Source organism: Elephantulus edwardii, unplaced genomic scaffold (genome assembly GCF_000299155.1).
Source record: "Elephantulus edwardii isolate Elephantulus edwardi_28Jun2011 unplaced genomic scaffold, EleEdw1.0 scaffold00164, whole genome shotgun sequence".
In the NCBI taxonomy this organism is placed as follows: Eukaryota; Metazoa; Chordata; class Mammalia; order Macroscelidea; family Macroscelididae; genus Elephantulus; species Elephantulus edwardii.
Genome location: NW_006399914.1, coordinates 6,219,794 through 6,238,089, shown reverse-complemented (window position 1 = coordinate 6,238,089; position 18,296 = coordinate 6,219,794). Strand labels below are relative to the sequence as shown.

At 36.2% G+C, this 18,296-nt stretch overlaps 1 protein-coding gene across 1 annotated transcript in view; it reads left to right on the top strand.

Annotated features, from left to right (window-relative positions):
* Window positions 1-18,296, top strand: part of TRPM7 (transient receptor potential cation channel, subfamily M, member 7) — a 160,006-nt gene that overhangs the window by 110,093 nt on the left and 31,617 nt on the right. The window contains 5 exon segments of the mRNA XM_006895330.1: window positions 4,982-5,156; window positions 8,545-8,671; window positions 10,412-10,596; window positions 13,278-13,410; window positions 13,995-14,710. Of these exon segments, the coding sequence (XP_006895392.1) occupies window positions 4,982-5,156; window positions 8,545-8,671; window positions 10,412-10,596; window positions 13,278-13,410; window positions 13,995-14,710 (1,336 nt within the window).

The following is an 18,296-nucleotide window of genomic DNA, read 5'->3' as shown; positions in this document are numbered from 1 at the left end:
GGTGCTCAAGTATTTTATAAATTCTGGATATAAGTTCCTTATCTGAGATGTCATTACCAAATACTTTTTCCCAGTCTGTGGCTTCCCTTTCTAACCTGTTAGAGAGGTTTTTGGATGTGCATAGGGATTTGAGTCTTAGAAGGTCCCATTCATCTATTTTATCTTCTCCTGGGTGTAGGGAAAGTATTAACATTTGTGAGGAAATCTATTTGATGTTAAGAAAAAAGGTTTTATCATGAAATGATTTAACTTTTTGATGCTATTTAAAAGGAATTGTTAGAATCAGAATGGGAAAATACAAACTTATAGATTCCAATTTGTGTACTTTTTTCCTCCTTAACAGTATACCATCCTACACCAAAGCAGCAGCAGCAGCAGCCATCTGTAATAATCTAGAATCTCCTTTCTTACAAACCCTTTCACCTATCTTCAGTCCATATCTAGAATATTTCAAAATGCTTACCTGAATATACCACTTCCTCTTTATAAAAAGTATTTTAATGAGTTTTACTTTGTTCCTGAAAGATTAATATCCTTAATTAGAGCTATAAATTCTGCGCAGTTAGACCCTTGCATTTGTTGTTGTTTCTCCTCTGAACTACATAGAAACTATTTAGATGATGTCTTTGTTTCATTTTATTTAGTTACTTTTATATTGCTAATATATATCACACTGCCTATTAAACCATTTATTTCAAGTAGAAAAAAAAACCTAAGAGTACACAAGACTTAACGTATTTTGATAAATTGACTCTTCAAATGGTACCCTTAGTGAAAGATTTTACAGTAAGATTTCTATTAATTCTTCATCTAGCCCATTGTTACTGTCACTATGTCAATCCATTTCATTAAAGGTCTTCTTCTCTTTCACTAGTTCTTCATCTTTCCCAAACATAATGTCCTCCCTGGACCTGGACCAGCCTCTCCTAACAATATGCCAAATATATAACAAATGGTGATTGGAATATGAAAATTTGAAACAGAGACTGATAGAAATTTTTGGACTTGATTGCAGAAATGAGACTGGAGATCAAATGATTGAATTTTGTATAATGATTTATTCATTGCAGATAACCTTTTTAAAAACAAATAAATGGCATGTATACACCAATTGGAATACACAGAAATCAACTTGACTACATATGTGGGAAAAATTGTTGGAGAAAATCAATGTCAGCAGTCAGAACTAGGCTAGGTGTTAACTGTGCCAGAGATGACCAGTTACTCAAGTGCACGTTCAAACTGTAAAGTCAAAGTTAATCCACAGGAACCAGAATAAGGCGTTTGAGTGTATCCCTTCTGAATTTAGAATACCATCTCAAGATTAGGTGTAAGGCACTGAACACTAATGATCAAAGATTAGATGAGCTGTGGAGTTACATCAGAGTTATCCAGGGGGAAAGCAAAAGGTCATTGCAAAGGCAAAGGAGAAGAAAAGATTCACTGCACTCTATAGGGTGACAGTAGAAAATAAAGCTAGATAGGGCAATGAAATTTGGGCAGTCTGAACTTTGAACAAATTTTTAGAGAAAGAAATATGGAAGAAACTCTGAGGCCTTCTCATCCTATTGGATTTTAAATTTTTTAGAATAATAAATTGGCATTTTCTTGTCCTTCCTTAACACTTTGGAATAACTCTTCACAGTGCATGTGTATTGAAAGCAGCTAGTCAAATTTAGCACTGTAGGAATACTTTGGGAAAATTTTCCCAAAATGCTTTTATTGGTCAACCCTAATATACCCTTGTAGATTCCTATAAGATTCCATCCTTAATGTACCCTGCAAATAATCCACACTAACTGGAAATACAATCTGGTTTTTTTCTTTAGCAATTTTTTTCCCCTTCCTTCATTGATTTCTCAATTAGTTTTTAAAAGCTAAGTCTAGCACATCTAAATTTTTTTTGTTGTTTATATATACAGTATTATTCTTATCAGCCTAAGAGGCAGATTGTTAGTTTTTTATTTCAAAACCTAAATTTTCTGGTTATCTGATTAAATGAAGGTGAGCTTTTAGAATTTTAGAGCAACTTAATAGTAGTATCATTGTTTATCTGCTCTGTGTTAAATTTCATACTAAACTAAGGCTACAGAGATTAATAAGATCCTCAAGGAAATGACAGTGAAATATACCAGAGACACATGTGAACAGAAAAAAGTGATATTAACAGAAAAATACGATAAATTGCCTTTAAAAATATGAACAGTTTTGAGCTGGTAACAAATTCTGTAAAGGTAGCTTTCAGCAAGAACATGGTATCTTTTATATTGAGATCAAACATGTTATGCTCTAAATTTTGCATACACTTTAAATGCTCAAGGCAGAAATTGTCATTTTAGAGATGGGGAAACTATTCATATTTTTAATTTTGTTTACATCTAATTAGATTTTATATTAAAAGATGAAATCTAGAGGCCTCTGTGAATCACCATAGTTTGCAATAAATTTGGCTATTTCTGTGCATTCTTGAGTTTTATTTTAGCCTTTTTAATTAAGCCTTTAAATTACAGACACTTAGATTCCATACATAATGTTTTATCTTTATTCCCCCCAGATTTTTTTTCTTGGGGGGGTGGCTCTGCCACTGGGGTTGTGTATTTGTTACAGGTCAGCTTCCTACTTCTTTTTAGGAGCTGTCTTCTTAGCCTCTGAGGTTTAGGTTTTGCTGCCTTAGGCTTTTGGCTTTACAAATTTTGGTGTGGAAACCTTTGTTGCCTTTCTCAGCTTGGCAGCAGCCTTAGCTTTCTTTAGGCTGTGGGCCACGTTTTTAACAAACCTGCCGTTTCAGGCTGCTTTGCCTTCTTGGTCTTCTTCACTACTTTTTTTGATCCCTGCTGCCTTCTTGGGTTTTTTAGGCATGGCCCCCATGGGCTTTTTTGGCCTTTTTGGCTCCAGCCTTCTTGGCTTTGAGCTTAGCCTCACCAGAGGTGGCCTTTTTTTTGAGCTTAAAGGAGCGGTAGGCACTGGTGCCCTTGGTCTGGACTGGGTGCCCTTGCTCACCAGTCTCCAGCCCCAACTTGATACGGCTGTTGTTGTTCTCCATGTCATAGCGGCTGGCCGCCAACATTTTCTTAAGCGCTGCCAGGGACAGACCATTGCGCTCTTTGGAAGTGGCAGCAGCCTTATTGATTAGCTCTGAGACCGAGGCCCTGTAGCCTTACTCTTCTCTGTGCCACCATCCTCCTTCTTGGTTGCCTTCTTTTTGGCAGGAGACATCTCTAGCAGAGGCCAGTGCAGTTATTTCAGCTGGAACCATTTCCTATTTGGTGATTTTTTGGATGAAGTACAAGAGAAGGGATTTAAAATCCAACAAGAGCAAGTTTAGCCCAGAATTTTTTTTTTTTACATTTTTCCTTATCAAACATTTTAACTTAATGCCTATTGTAGGCCTTATTTGACCTGTGCTCATCAACTAAAAAGATAATTCATTGGCTTAGAATTTTAAACGTAAACAACTTTTTATCTGAGTTGACATTTGACACTCAGGTCTCTTCCATAGCTTTTCTTTCTACCTTTATGTCCATATAAAAGTACTTTGTCCACTCTAGACTTACTATGTCCATAACTCCTTTCATGTTCCTCCTGTTACTTTTATTATATATCATTTCTTAAAAAATCATGAAAATACCATAATTACTTTTAGATTTTATCCTTGTAATATTGTTAGTTTACAATAGATCAGAACATGATTATGTTAAAATTTTGTGAGCATATTTAACTTTTAAAATATATGATGAGCTCTGGTGGCCTAGTGACAGGACACTGCACTGCAATCCCAGAGGTACACGGTTCAAATCCACCAGATGCTCTGCTGAAGAAGGAGGAACAATTGCCTCCTGTACCAGTCAGATCCAATTTGATGGTACACATATAAAATAAATAAATAAAAATTAAAAAAAATATATAGATGTACCAAGAATGTAATGTCTTTTTGTCTTCAAGAGGCTTCCCCCCTCCAGATTATTATGTGAATGAATATTTCGAGAGTTAAGACAACATTCTACTTTTATATCAATGCTAACAATTTGTATACCAATATAAGTAGATAGCAATGAAAATTTCATTGTAGCATGCCACTAAATTCTTTGAGTTCATGAATAAAATATAAAATTACCTTTTTTGCTCAGCAATTAGTAGGTGATAGCTTAAGTAGAATTGTTACGTTTTGTTGAAGAATTGCAACAAAAATTTAAGTTGTTGCTTTCAGGGAGCTCTGTTGGGTAGTCAGTAGAGAATTGTGCTGCTAACGGCAAAGACCAGGCTTCTTTGCTCATTTGTGTCCACCAGCAGCTCCATGGGAGAAAGATGAGCAGTGTCCGTGTCGCCCCCCCCCATTCCATTTACAGCCTCTAAAACCTGATGGAGGGCCAGCTATGAGTTGGTTCCAACTCAGCAGCAATGAGTTGATTTTAGTGTGGTTTTTATTTTTTTTAATGCTGTTGTTTACTTTTGCTGCACTTGTACTGATAATTCCATTTGTTGCTCTTGTACGTTGAGGCCTGATCAGGGCAACATAGGTAGTTTTCAGTGTATGTGAAAAGTCTTTTGTGAGTTGGCAAAGGAGAGTTAGAAAACAAAAGGTAAAAAAGAGAAATTGCACCTCGACCACAACCAAAGATCAGTTTAAGGAAAGCATGTTAAGAAAGTTGAGGCTATGGAAATTATTCCCTTCTGATATGCCCATTTTTCTGTGCTGCTTGAAAATTTCCATTTACTTCATACATACGCATATTCTCCTTTAAATATGGTTCATTAAATAGTTGAAAGCCGATTACTTGCTTAGTTTACAGATCGTGTTTACATAATTTCTTGCATATTAAAGTTTATGTAGTCATAACAGTTTCCTGGATTTCAGTTATTAGAGATAACAAATTGCAAGACTAATTATCTGTTAGCATATTAGAAAAAAATTTAGATGCGAAATTGTAATAGTTTTAAAATTTGTATGTATTTTAACGATATTAATTTTTTTTTTAAACAGGTGGCCAATATGTTCTACATTGTAGTGATTATGGCTCTTGTATTACTTAGTTTTGGTGTTCCCAGAAAGGCAATACTGTATCCTCAAGAACAACCTTCTTGGTCACTTGCTAAAGATATAGTTTTCAATCCATACTGGATGATTTTTGGTGAAGTTTATGCATATGAAATTGATGGTAAGGATTTAGTTTTACAAATGCTTATGTATTCATAATTCATGGTGGTTTTATATTTTAAAATTATTTTGTATTATCGTAATGCATGTATTCAGAAATAATATACTTACCAACCAAGTCATCCTTAGTAGTACATTAGTTAACCCCACAAGAGACTTAACAGAAATTGTTTAAAAGTATTTTTATTTTTACTGGAAGTGTCCTGCTACAAGTAATAAAATTCTTTGTAGAGTTACTTTGAACTATAAGCGTGGTTTTTTAGTTCACGTAGGAAGTTAAGAGTTCTTCATTTCACTAGTTCATAGTGCAGTGTCTAAGGCTGACCAGTTTCCTCTGTGATTGTAAGATTCTGTTATTAATATTTAAGTGGGGAAAGTACTACATTTTTCTAATTCTCTTAAGAGGGAAGAATTATCTTACTAGAAATTCCCTGTTGAACTTGTCTTTGCATCTCATTGTTGCTCAGATTGCCTTCAACCTCCCCTTCACTGAGACAGTTCTTGGCACGGGGACTAGAGTGTGATGAGACCTAGCAGGGTAGACAGCATCTAGCATGTTTACAATGTTTACGAAAAAGACTGTAGAATCTAGAAAAGCTTGCAGCCTGTTGAATTCTGTAGAGATTATCAAATTTGTTCAAATACTTGAAGTGTAAATCCATTCTGTAATAGATGAGATTACCACAGTAAATATAGCTCATCATCCCTGCTTGTCCATGCACTTCCCATTAATATATTTCTTAAAAGATTTCCAAGAATATTCTGTCTGTTACATAGTAATATTATACTCCTCTAACTCCTATACTGTCTTCATTTATGATGCCGGATAGCTTCAGAGCATAGGCCATGGTAACAACTTTCAGAAGTGCTTTTCTACTGACCTCTACAACTGAGTTATTGAATCTTTCTTTATATTTTACATCACTTTGAAGCACTTCATTTCCAAACATACTCTCAACTGCTTACCCTACACTTATTCTGTAGGTAATTAGCTCAAGTAGTAGCAATATAGAGAGAAAATTGTTGATATCACACAGTGGTTAAAATAATAAGGTATTGATTAGCTTGGTAAAAATTTATGTTTAATAACTTCCTGGATTACGTTACAGCAAACTAGGCTTTTAGTGTCCCCTACTTTTATGTGGGTGTGACTAATTTGGTACAAGCATATCCTGAATTATTCCTGAGTTAGCGCCTAAATCTATCTTTAATTTATTCTGTAGGTAGTTTAATTTTTATGTAGATCAGAACAATTAGTAGTTGGTATCTAACATCAGTCACATGTTTGTCTTACTGTACCATTCTGTACATAAAACCATTAAATATTTCCAAACTAACGATGTTACAAATACTGGCTTTCATAAGTACAAGTTGTATATAAGCTGGATGTCCATAACCTGGGAACTCCTTGTAATTCTTGTGTTTATTTTGGTTTTTACATTTTACTTCATTCACTTTCTTGGATCTTACTTCTCCCTTTTCTCAGAATACAATGGAAATAGATTAATGAAAGTTTTTAAGAAACTACATTAATTTGCTGTTATTGTTATGTACCACTGAGTTGGAACCAACACATAGTTAACTCTTCAGCAGGTTTTCAGAGGCAGTAAATCACATGAGAGGTAATTAATTGCCCATCTTTCTCCCATGGAGCAACTGATTAATTTAAAATGTGTGCCTTTGGGTTGGCAACAGAGCTTGTAACCATTAGGCCACCAGAGCTACCTAATTTGCCTGTAGAACTGTTTTAAAGGAATGATAAAACCATAATTATAACTTGTTATAGTTCATAATAATTAGTATGCACAGGTATTAGCTACAATATATTCAAATAAAGCTTGTCAATAATTCTTTAATTCTGATCTTACTTAAATTAGGTTTACTTTATTCCTATAATTATAGCTCCATTCATGCCATTGAGTCAGAACTGACTCATAGCTCACCTTTCAGCAGGTTTTCAGGAATTTGTAAATCTCATGGCAGGTTGTCATGCACACAGTAGGAAAGTACCCATTTTTATCCCTCAGAGCTACTGGTAAGTTCAAGCCACCATAGGGGCCTAGACTTTAGACTCACAACACAACTCCTTATGAATTTCACCATCAGAGCTCAGCTCTTCCCTTGTCTTCCAGTCTCAGGCTTCAGAAACATTCTAGTTTATGGTAATAGAAAGCATGGAGTTAATACCTAATCACTACATTTAAATGGCACTTTTAGCATCTTCATCAGCCATGATTTAGTAAGATTAACTCAGTAATCTTTACCTTTTAAAATTTTCTGACTTTTGCTCTTTTCTTACATCTTTAAAACATTTTTCACATACGAGTGTTAATATGTCTGACCCAGGATTTTAGGCTTTAAAATGCTTTTCATGCTGTACCCTGTTTTAAAGGATGGTAGTTGATGAAACACTTATTACTGTTGAGTTAGAACTAACTCGTAGCTGACCCTACAGTAGGTTTTCAAAGGCAATAAATTGCATAGGAGGACATTGCTCATCTTCCTTCTACACTGTTTGCCTTTAGATTGGGAATGCACCTCCCCTGCCCAAATTATTGTTAAGAGTTACTGAGTTGAACACCACCCTATGAACAACAGATCTGAACCATGTCCTATCCTATGCTATCTTTATACTTCTGACACTCCAGAGCTCATTGAGCAGTCACCATGTCAATCCACCTCTCCTTTGCTGACACTCTGTCTTTCCAAACATCATATCCTACTCTCCAAGGAGTAGCCTCTCCTAACAACATACCTGAAGTATGTGAGGCAAAGCTTCATCATTTTTGCTTCAAAGAGCATTGTGGCAGCACTTTCTCCAAGATATGTTTGATCTCTTCACCACCACAGTTCAAAAGCATCACTTTTTTTCTGTCATCCCGATTCATTGTCTCTGGACAATGAATAAGGACCTACCCAAATAGAGGGCTAGAATAGATAGTACTTAAATCCTTCAAAAATCTTCCTGTTAAAAAAAATCTATGTTAGAATACTTTAGAGTTGGCATTCATATTTCTGTCTGCCCTGAAACATTTGGTGGCATATGTGAAACACAGATTTGTATATAATCAAAATTTAGTAATACAAGCAGTCCCCAGATTACAAATTAAATCCATTAGTAAATTTATTAAGTTGAATTCACATATGAATTGAGGTGTGGTTCTTGCTTAGCTTTATTGCTAGAAAAAGCTCTAAACTTTTCTAATTGAAGGTGATTGTGAGGAAAGATATGTTGCAAGATTAGATATATTGGTTCAGTTTTTTCCAAAGTGAGGGCAAGTTTACATAATATTAAAAGGACATTTCAGAGTTGTTGATAAGTCAGATATATGTAAAATTATCTGTAATAAACAATAGCTAAAAACTAGGTATATTTTCTTTTTTTTCAGTGTGTGCAAATGATTCTGCTGTCCCACACATCTGTGGTCCTGGAACTTGGTTAACTCCATTTCTTCAAGCAGTCTACCTCTTTGTACAGTATATCATTATGGTTAATCTTCTTATTGCATTTTTCAAGTAAGAATTTTATTCATTTACTTATTGTAATGAGATAATATAACAGATATGGTTGTTAGGTACCATTGAGTCAGCTCCAGCTCAAAGCAACACTGGGTGATCTTGCCCCATACTCAAAATCTCTATTATGTGTAACCCCATTGTTGGGAGTCACTGTGACAGTCTACCTCATGGAAGATCTTTTCTTCACCCATTTGTCACTTTTCCAGGCACTGACGCCTCCTGATAATGTGCCCAAACGATGTGAGAATAAGTTTCACCAAAGTTGCCTCTCAGCAACATTTTGTATTAAGACAGATTGGTTCTTTTGGGATTGTATTTAGCATATCTTCGGAAACACCCAGTGGATTTTCTTGAGGCTGTGAACTGCCCAGAAGGAAGTTGTCTATCCTTCCCCTGAAGAAGCCACTGGTGAATTCAGACAAACCGAGAAGTGCTGCTTTTCGGGCAGCTGCACAGCTCTTTACAGACTGCACCCCTACAGCTCACTAAAATGGGCCTACAGTCCCAATTTCCTGTCCAACACTGAGTATAACTGCATTTTTTAAAGGTTGATAATACATAAAAGGACCTTTTTAAAATGTACCATTTATTGGGTTGTTTATGGCACTGAAATTTTTTTATCATCTAAAACAAAATTTTGTATTTTAAAAGTATGTCTTCTAGAGCCTCCTTTTTTTTTTTTTTTAACATTATGTTGTATTTGAGCCTCTTGATTCTGTGATTCCGTAGAGCTTAATATAAACTACTTGGGGATTTAAAACTCTTGTATTTCTTTTTATTACTATTTTTAAAGAAGTTTTGGTTATCTAATAGGTGTAGAGTTGCGCTGCCAGTCCAGAAGCAGGCAGTTCGATTCCAGCAGCTGTCCCACCTGAGAACAATGGATAGTCTCATCTGTGCAATTTACAGCCTTTGACAACCCATTAGAGGTCATCTATGAGTCCGTTCTGACTCAACCACAATGAGTTTGAGGGGCTTTTTATGATTTATTATTTTATTTTACTTTTATTTGAGATTTAAATATTTTCAAATATTTTGGAACTGTCTTTTGGAGTTTATATACTATTACTTGAAGTTAACATTTTCTTGGGCTTTTTGGTGAATGACAATTTATGGATCAGTGATTTTTTTATAACAATTATAATTCATTAATGTAATTAATTAATATCACTATTTGCTCAGCCTCTTATTACATACTACCTTTCTCTTCACCAACATCTATTTTTACTCTCATCTTCCATTCCTATCCCTAGTAACTGTTAAAAATAAATATTTTCTTATATTGTTGTTTACCATTGATTCAGAACCAGCTCATAGCTGGACCTTCAGTAGGTTTCAGAGGCTATAAATTGCACAGGAATAGACTGCCAGTCTTTCTCCTATGAAACATCTGGTGGATTTGAACTGCATGACTTTGGGTTCGCAGTTCAATTCTTTAAAAACTAGGCCACCAGAAGTCCCTAGTCTTGAATAATTTTTAAATCATTAGGTATGTTGTCTTGTCTATTTTTTTTTGTAGGTTTTGGTTAAGATTTAATGTGTCAAAAGCTTTTTGCCTTTCACTTATTACATATATTACTACAAGTTTCTCATTTGACTTTTAGTCTTACTTATTGGTAGTTTATTCATTGGTAGTTTATTCTTTGAATCAATGTTTAGAATAAAATAGCAATAATTTTTATTTGAAGCTTTAAAATATAATTAGCTAAGTTTGTCCTATTTTTCCCCCCATTCAAGCAATGTGTATTTTCAAGTGAAGGCAATTTCCAATATTGTGTGGAAGTACCAACGCTATCATTTCATTATGGCTTATCATGAGAAACCAGTTCTGCCTCCACCTCTTATCATTCTTAGTCATATTGTTTCTTTGTTTTGCTGTATATGTAAAAGAAGAAAAAAGGATAAGACTTCAGATGGACCAAGTAAGTAAAAACCTGCCGAGGCAAATGTTTTACATTTTATTACTTTGGATGTTTCACTATAGTCTGTGTATTGATTTTTTTAATGAAGTGTTTTTTTGGTTTTTTTTTTTAATTTTATTATTGTGTGTGTGTATGTGTGTGTACCGTCAAATTGTATCTGACTGGTACAGGAGGAAATGGCCCCTCCTTCTCCGGCAGAGCATCTGGTGAATTCGAACCGCATATCTCTGGGATTATAGTGCAGCTTCTTGCCACTAGGCCACCAGAGCTCCCCTTGAAGTGTTTTATTTCAATTGTGATTTTAACAGAAGTTAACAGAAAAATTAGATTCATTTATTCATTGTTGCACATTTTACCCCCCCCTTCCTGTGTATTGAAATTTTGTTAGTTGGTGAATGTTATTTTAAAGACTTCCTTTAATGCCTCAAATGACGGCTGTAGCCGTTTTCCACATATTTTTAAGCACAGTCGTCAATTTAAAAGTATGCAGCAACATGTTAAATTGGCCCTAAAGATTTAAAAAAAAAAAGTTTAATAAATTGAATTTAACATTGACTTTTTTCCAGAATATTTTATCTTTATTATAATGACAAAAATGGTAATATTTTTGCTAGTCTATGAACCATTCTTTGCTGCTCTGTAAATACATATGTATTCTGCATAGCGCATGAGACTAATCACCAGTCAAAGACCTCCAGATTTTAAAATTGCTTCCTGTAATACTAGCTCAGCATTTCTTAAGCTCAAGGAACTGAAGAACAAATTCAAACCTCGAGTTGCTATAATCAAGGATGCTTTGGGCAGAATATTAAAAGATCCAGGAAGTATTTAAAGAAAATGGAAAAAATATACTAAAGTCACTGTATCAAAAGGAATTGGCAGACACAGAAGAATTTCATGAAATAACATATGAGCAAGAGCCTATGGTGATGAAGAAGTTCAAGCTACTTTGAAGGAAATAGCAAAATATAAGGTCCCAGGAATAGATGGTATACCAGTTGACATATTTTAGCTAATGGATGCTGTCCTGGACGTGCTCACCAAGCTGTGCCAAGAAATCTGGAGAACAACCACTTGGCCAACTGACTGGAAGAGATCTATATTTGTTCCCATCCCAAAGAAGGGTGACCCCACAGAGTGTGTAAACTACAGAACAATATCATTGGTTTCACATGCAAGCAGGATTCTACTGAAGATTATCCAAAAACAACTGGAACAGCACATCAGCAGAGAACTGCCAGAAGTGCAGGATTTAGAAGGGGTCGTGGTACTAGGGATATTGTAGCTGATGTTAGATGGATCTTAGCTGAAAGCAGGGAATTCCAGAAGAATGTCTATCTGTGTTTCATTGATTGTGCAAAGGCATTTGACTGTGTGGATCATAAATTCTGGCTGACTCTGAGAAGAATGGGAATCCCAGAACACCTGATCGTGCTAATGTGAAACCTATACTTGGACCAAGAGTCATTAGAACAGAGCAAGGAAACACTGCATGGTTCAAAATTGGGAAGGGTGTATGACAGGGATGTGTCCTGTCTCCATACCTTTTCAACCTATATGCAGAACAGATTATGCAAGAGGCTGGACTCCATGAGAAGAAATGTGGCGTCAGGATTAGTGGAAGAATCGTCAGCAGTCTGCATTATGCAGATGACACAACCCTGCTTGCTGAAACTGAGGACCTGTAGCACTTGCTGCAGAGGGTCAAGGACTGCAGCCTTCAATATGATTGAGGCTCAGTGACAAGAAGATAAAGATTCTCACCACTGGAACAATTGGCAGCATTAGGATGGTGAAGAGATTGAGATTGTTAACAACTTTAGTCTGCTTGGCCCCACAGTCAACACTTTGCAACAGCAGCTAGGAAATTAAAAGACATATTGTGATGGGACGTCTGCTGTTAGGGACCTCTCCAGGGTACTGAAGAACAGTGGTGTCACTCTGGAGACTAAGGTGCGTCTGATACAGGCCATGGTCTTTGCAGTCACTTGTTATGCATCAGAGAGTTGTACAGTGACTAGGGAGGATAGAACGAGAATTGATGCCTTTGAGCTGTGGTGCTGGAGAAGAGTATTGAATGTACCATGAACTGCTAAGAAAACAAACAGATTTATCCTGGAGAGGGTTAAACTGGGTGGCTCCTTGGAGGCAAGGATTCTGGGGCTTCGTCTGACATACTTTGGACATGCTGTAAGGAGAGATAGGTCCTTGGAGAGAGACATCATGCTTGGGAGGGTGGAGGGACAGTACAGGAGGGGAAGACCCTCTATCAGGTGGATTGATTCAGTGACTGGGGTAATCGGGATGGGTGTGTCAGAGGCAGTGCGATTGGCACAGGATAGAGCAGGGTTTAGGGCTGTTGTACATAGGGTCGTTATCAGTTGCAAGTGACTCGACAGCACATAACAACAATACACTTTCAGTTTTTAATTTTTTTTCTGCCAAGATAGGTGAAAAGGTATGCATGAGAAACAACAAAGTGTTGTAAAAGAAAGGAAATTAGGAGTACTTGAAAATCTTACTGACATCACACTGTCAGGTCAAGAAGAGACTTGTGACGTGGCCTAGAAACACAGAAAACAAAAAAACATAAATGTTTCATTTCATGTAAAGGTCATATAAACTTTGAATAATTCACTTAACTTGTAAGCTAAAGTGGCATTGCTTTTCTTTCCCTTTAGAACTCTTCTTAACAGAAGAAGATCAAAAGAAACTTCATGATTTTGAAGAACAGTGTGTTGAGATGTATTTTAATGAAAAAGATGACAAATTCTATACTGGGAGTGAAGAAAGAATTCGTGTCACATTTGAAAGGTTCTGATAGAGCTTAATTAGATTGCATGTTAGAGTGATTTTTACTGTTTATGTCTCATTCTTCAATTTTTGTATGTCAGAAATATAGTGATAGTTTTGCAGCATATAGTGGTAGACATTCAATTCTTTATTTCTGATACTTCAAAATCTAGTCTTAATTTTTAACTTAGCTTCAGTGTGCAAAGAATTAATGTTCATTTTAGCATGTGTTATTATTTTAAAGCATTTTCCTGAATATCTTTATTTTAGAATATACTTATGTAATCATAGTAATGATAAGTGTAGTTCTATATTTAAGTACCTATATTAGTATATTTTTGTTACTTTGACTTAGAAAAAGGAGAATAAATAGGCTGTCATAATTTTTAGCTTTATGTATCATTATGATTGTATGATAGGTTTCCTAAGCATCAGGTGTGCCTTGTGTAAATCAATGACTATGTTTTCTCTAACTTGTTTGCATTTATATACTTTCTGTCACGTTTATTTTGCCATTATCATTTATTAAGATTATTAAAAGAATAGCTAAAACATTACTTTTTCACAGAGGGGGAGTAATTGTGTGGGTTTTTTTCTCTCCCCAGGGTGGAGGAGATGTGCATTCAGATTAAAGAAGTTGGAGATCGTGTTAACTACATAAAAAGATCATTACACTCATTAGATTCCCAGATTGGCCATTTACAAGATCTGTCAGCTCTGACTGTAGATACTTTAAAAACACTGACTGCCCAGAAAGCTTCAGAAGCGAGCAAAGTTCACAATGAAATCACACGAGAGTTGAGCATTTCCAAACATCTGACGCAAAATCTTATTGAAGATGGTCCTTTAAGACCTTCTGTGTGGAAAAAACACAGTGTTGTAAATACACTTCGCTCTTCATTTCCTCAAGGGGGTCTTGAAAATAATAATCCTTTTCTTTGTAATATTTTTATGAAGGATGAAAAAGATCCCCAAAATAGCATATTTGGTCAAGATTTACCTGCAATACCCCAGAGAAAAGAATTCCATTTTCCAGAGGCTGGTTCCTCTTGTAGTGCCTTATTCCCAAGTGCTGTTTCTCCTCCAGAACTGCGTCAGAGAGTACATGGGACAGACACCTTAAAGATATATGGTAAAAATAAAAAATTAGGTAGTTCACCTAATAGCATACCGCATCTGTCATCCCCCTCTGCCAAATTTTTTGTTAGTACACCATCCCAGCCCAGTTGCATAAGCCAATTGGAAACTGTAACCAAAGATCAAGAAACTCTTTGTCCTAAAGCTGCACAAGGAGATAATATAGAATTTGGAGCCTTTGTGGGTAAGTTTGGCAAATGAATAGTCTTATATCAGTAATATCTATTACAATTTTCACTGTATGAGTAATTAATAAAAGCATTAACTAGTGTAGCTTATGCACTGCCTTTTTCGTAGAACAGTATAAGGAATGAAATGGGGATTAAGTTGAATTAATTTATACTGGTTAGGTTGGCCTCTCTAGAGACTAAGGTGCATCTGATACAGGCCATGGTCTTTGCTGTCACTTATTATGCATCAGAGAGTTGGACAATAACCAAGGAGGATAGAAGGAGAATTGATGTCTTTGAGCTGTGGTGCTGGAGAAGAGTATTGAGAGTACCATGGACTGCTAGGAAAACAGATTCATCCTGGAAAGGGTTAAACCGGGTGGCTCCTTGGAGGCAAGGATTCTGAGGCTTCATCTAACATACTTTGGACATGTTGTATGAAGGGACCGGTCCTTGGAAAGAGACATCATACTTGGGAGGGTGGAGGGTCAGCGCAGGAGGGGAAGGCCCTCTAAGAGGTGCATTGATTCAGTGACTGGGGTAACAGGATGGGAGTGTCAGAGACAGTGCAATTGGCACAGGACAGAGCGGAGTTTAGAGCTGTTGTATATAGGGTCGCTATGAGTCGCAAGCGACTCGATGGCACATAACAGCAACAGTTAGGTTGGCATATACCACCACTTACCTCACTTTATTATTATAATGGTATGGAACATTTCCGTGAGCTCTGTTGTGAGTTTAGAGAATTTTTTTAATTGAATGTGACAATTCCTATTGAAAGAATCTGAGAGAAAAAGTATTAGGTAGTTGGGAAACAATGAAGTTACAGGAAAGATGGGGGGTACTGGTTAAAAGTCTTCTAGACAAAGTAACTATATAATGTTTTCTTCAGGCCAGGACTCTTGAGAGAGTGCTCTACTTGGAAAATTAGTATTTGTGACCTCACCTGCTTATGTATCATAAAAGGAAGGTGTATTAAGAAGGAATACTGTATTTTCATACCTGAGAGCCTTAAATAAAAGAAAGGAAGGGGAACTTTATTTTGTTCATGATAATTAATGGTATTGTTGGAAACTGCTTCAGTGAAGAAAGTAGTAAGGGAAAGATCAGACTATATATGTAAACATCTAATGAGATATGAAAACTTTGAAGGAGTTGGCTTGACAATGAAGGTATGAAAAAAGAAATAGCTAAAATTGTGGCTTTTATATTGAGAATTCTTTTTGTTCTACTTTCTAAGTGATAAGGATACTTAATTCTTAATGGGCGCTCTGGTGGACTAGAGGTAAGACACTGTATTGCAATCCCAAAGGCATACAGTGCAAGGCTACCAGCTGCTCCATGGGAGAAGGATGGGCATTCTCTCGTGTGATTAACTGCCTCTGAAAACCCTCCAGAGGGTAGCTATAGGTCAGTTCCGACTCTCTGGTACACAACAACAAGTGTAGTTAAATAAAGGTCTTATGCCATATAGTGGTATGTCAAAGAAGAGATAGAGGTGTCTAGGTCCCTAAGATTTGGGAGAATATTGTTTTAAGGGAGCTCTGATGCCTTAGTGATAAGGAACTTCCAACTCAAAGGCATTCAGGTCAAATCCATCAGCTGCTCTGCAGAGAAAGATGAGTAATCTCCTGTGATTTACAGCCTCTGAAATCCACTGGAAGGTCAGCTATGAGTTGGTTTCAACTCAGCATTAAATAAAAATTTAAAAATATATGTTTTAACATTCTCTTGTTATATTAGTAGAAGTTGAAATGTTTAGGAAAGAATTGTTAGACTACAAGTTGGATATCTGAAGAGAAGTCTTTGAGCATAATCAACATATCTCAGGGTGTGAATAAGGCCCTCTGCCTCTTCAGTTCAAATTGTCTAGCAGGTGGTTTTCCAACCTTCCCAACTTGGAAATTTTTTTCATATTGGAAGATGCTTAGAGACTATAAGGAGAACATGGTGTAACTCTATATAAAATTCTAAAAAAAAAAGCCATTAAGATCAATCCTGTAAATAATCTGAGAGCTAAGTATACTATTCTCGACTGCTAAAATGTGCAGAGTTCACTGTGTATTTTATTAATAGTTTTCAAGTTTCATACTGTTCTTTATTATCCCATGTGAGAATCTTTTTTTATAATCTTATGCTTTTGTTTCATTCTGTATTTTTTGCAACTTTTTTATTATTACTAATTTTAATGAAAATTTACAGACACTTTAAATTTCCATTCATTCATTGTTGTACTTTTCTCCCTGCCCCCCTGCCCCCCAGTACACTCTTTTTAAAAAGTAAAAGAAAAATTCTTTCATTGTTTTACAGTCCCTCCCTCCATTTCCACTCCACTATGCAGGCTTTGTTCTGGACTCCTGTCATGACAATAATATCTAATCACATATCTATCCCTTTTAAACCGTTTTCACCCTCATCTGTTTCAATGCAGTATACATTATTTATCCCATCTTTCTCAGTCTCCTGTCAACCCCGATGTCAGTCCTGTTTTACAACAGTAGCACTATGCAGTATTTGTCCTTCTGTGACTGAGATAGTTCACTCAGCATAATGTCCTCCAGGGTCACCCATTTTGAATAATATTTCATGAGTTCCTTGTTTTTCAATGCAGCGTAGTATTCCACTGTGTGAATATACCACAGCTTCTCTATCCGTTTATTTGTTGATGGGCACTTAAGTTGTTTCCAACTCCTTGCTATTGTGAACAAAGCCACGATAAACATGGGTGTGCATATATCTGTTTGGGTGGCAGTTGTGGTCTCTTTGGGGTTTATTCCCAGTAGTGGAATTGCTGGGTCAAATGGTATTTCTATTTGCAACTTTTTGAGAACGCGCCATACCACCTTCCACAGTGGTTGCACTATTTTACACTCCTACCAACAGTGAATAAGGGTTCCAGTTTTTCCACAATCTCACCAGCATTTGTTGTTTGCTGTCTGTTAAATTTTACTATTCTTACTGGAGTGAGTTGGTATCTCATAGTTGTTTTTTTGATTTGCATCTCTCTTAGAGCTAGGGATTTTTAACATTTCTTCATTTGCTTGTTGGCCATCTGAATGTCTTCTTTGGTGAAGTGTCTGTTCATATTCTGTGCCCATTTTTCGATTGGATTATTTATCTTGTTGTGGTACTCAAGTATTGTATAAAATCTGGATATAAGTTCCTTATCTGAGATGTCATTACAAAATACTTTTTCCCAGTCTGTGGCTTCCCTTTTTACCCTGTTGGAGAAGTTTTGGATGTGCATAGGGATTTGATTCTTAGAAGGTCCTATTCATCTATTTTATCTTCTCCTGTTGTAGATCCATGTGAGATTCTTTTAGGCTTTTAGCTTTTGCTATTACTGTAAATTGGACTATGAATCCTAGCTAACTTCTTGGCAGATATTTTTTTTAATAATTTTTTTTTAATTGGGAAAAACATATTGGGGGTACAAGGAGGTGAGGGTTGGGGGCAGAAGGGTGAGGATGGGCCAGGATGCCGTTGGAGAGCTGCACAGTTTGGTCGGTGGGGGGAGCAGGTGAAGGAAATGATGAGGGTCCAGTGGGGACCAGATGCTACAGAGGAATGACAAGCATTTTCCAATAGTAATTAAACCAA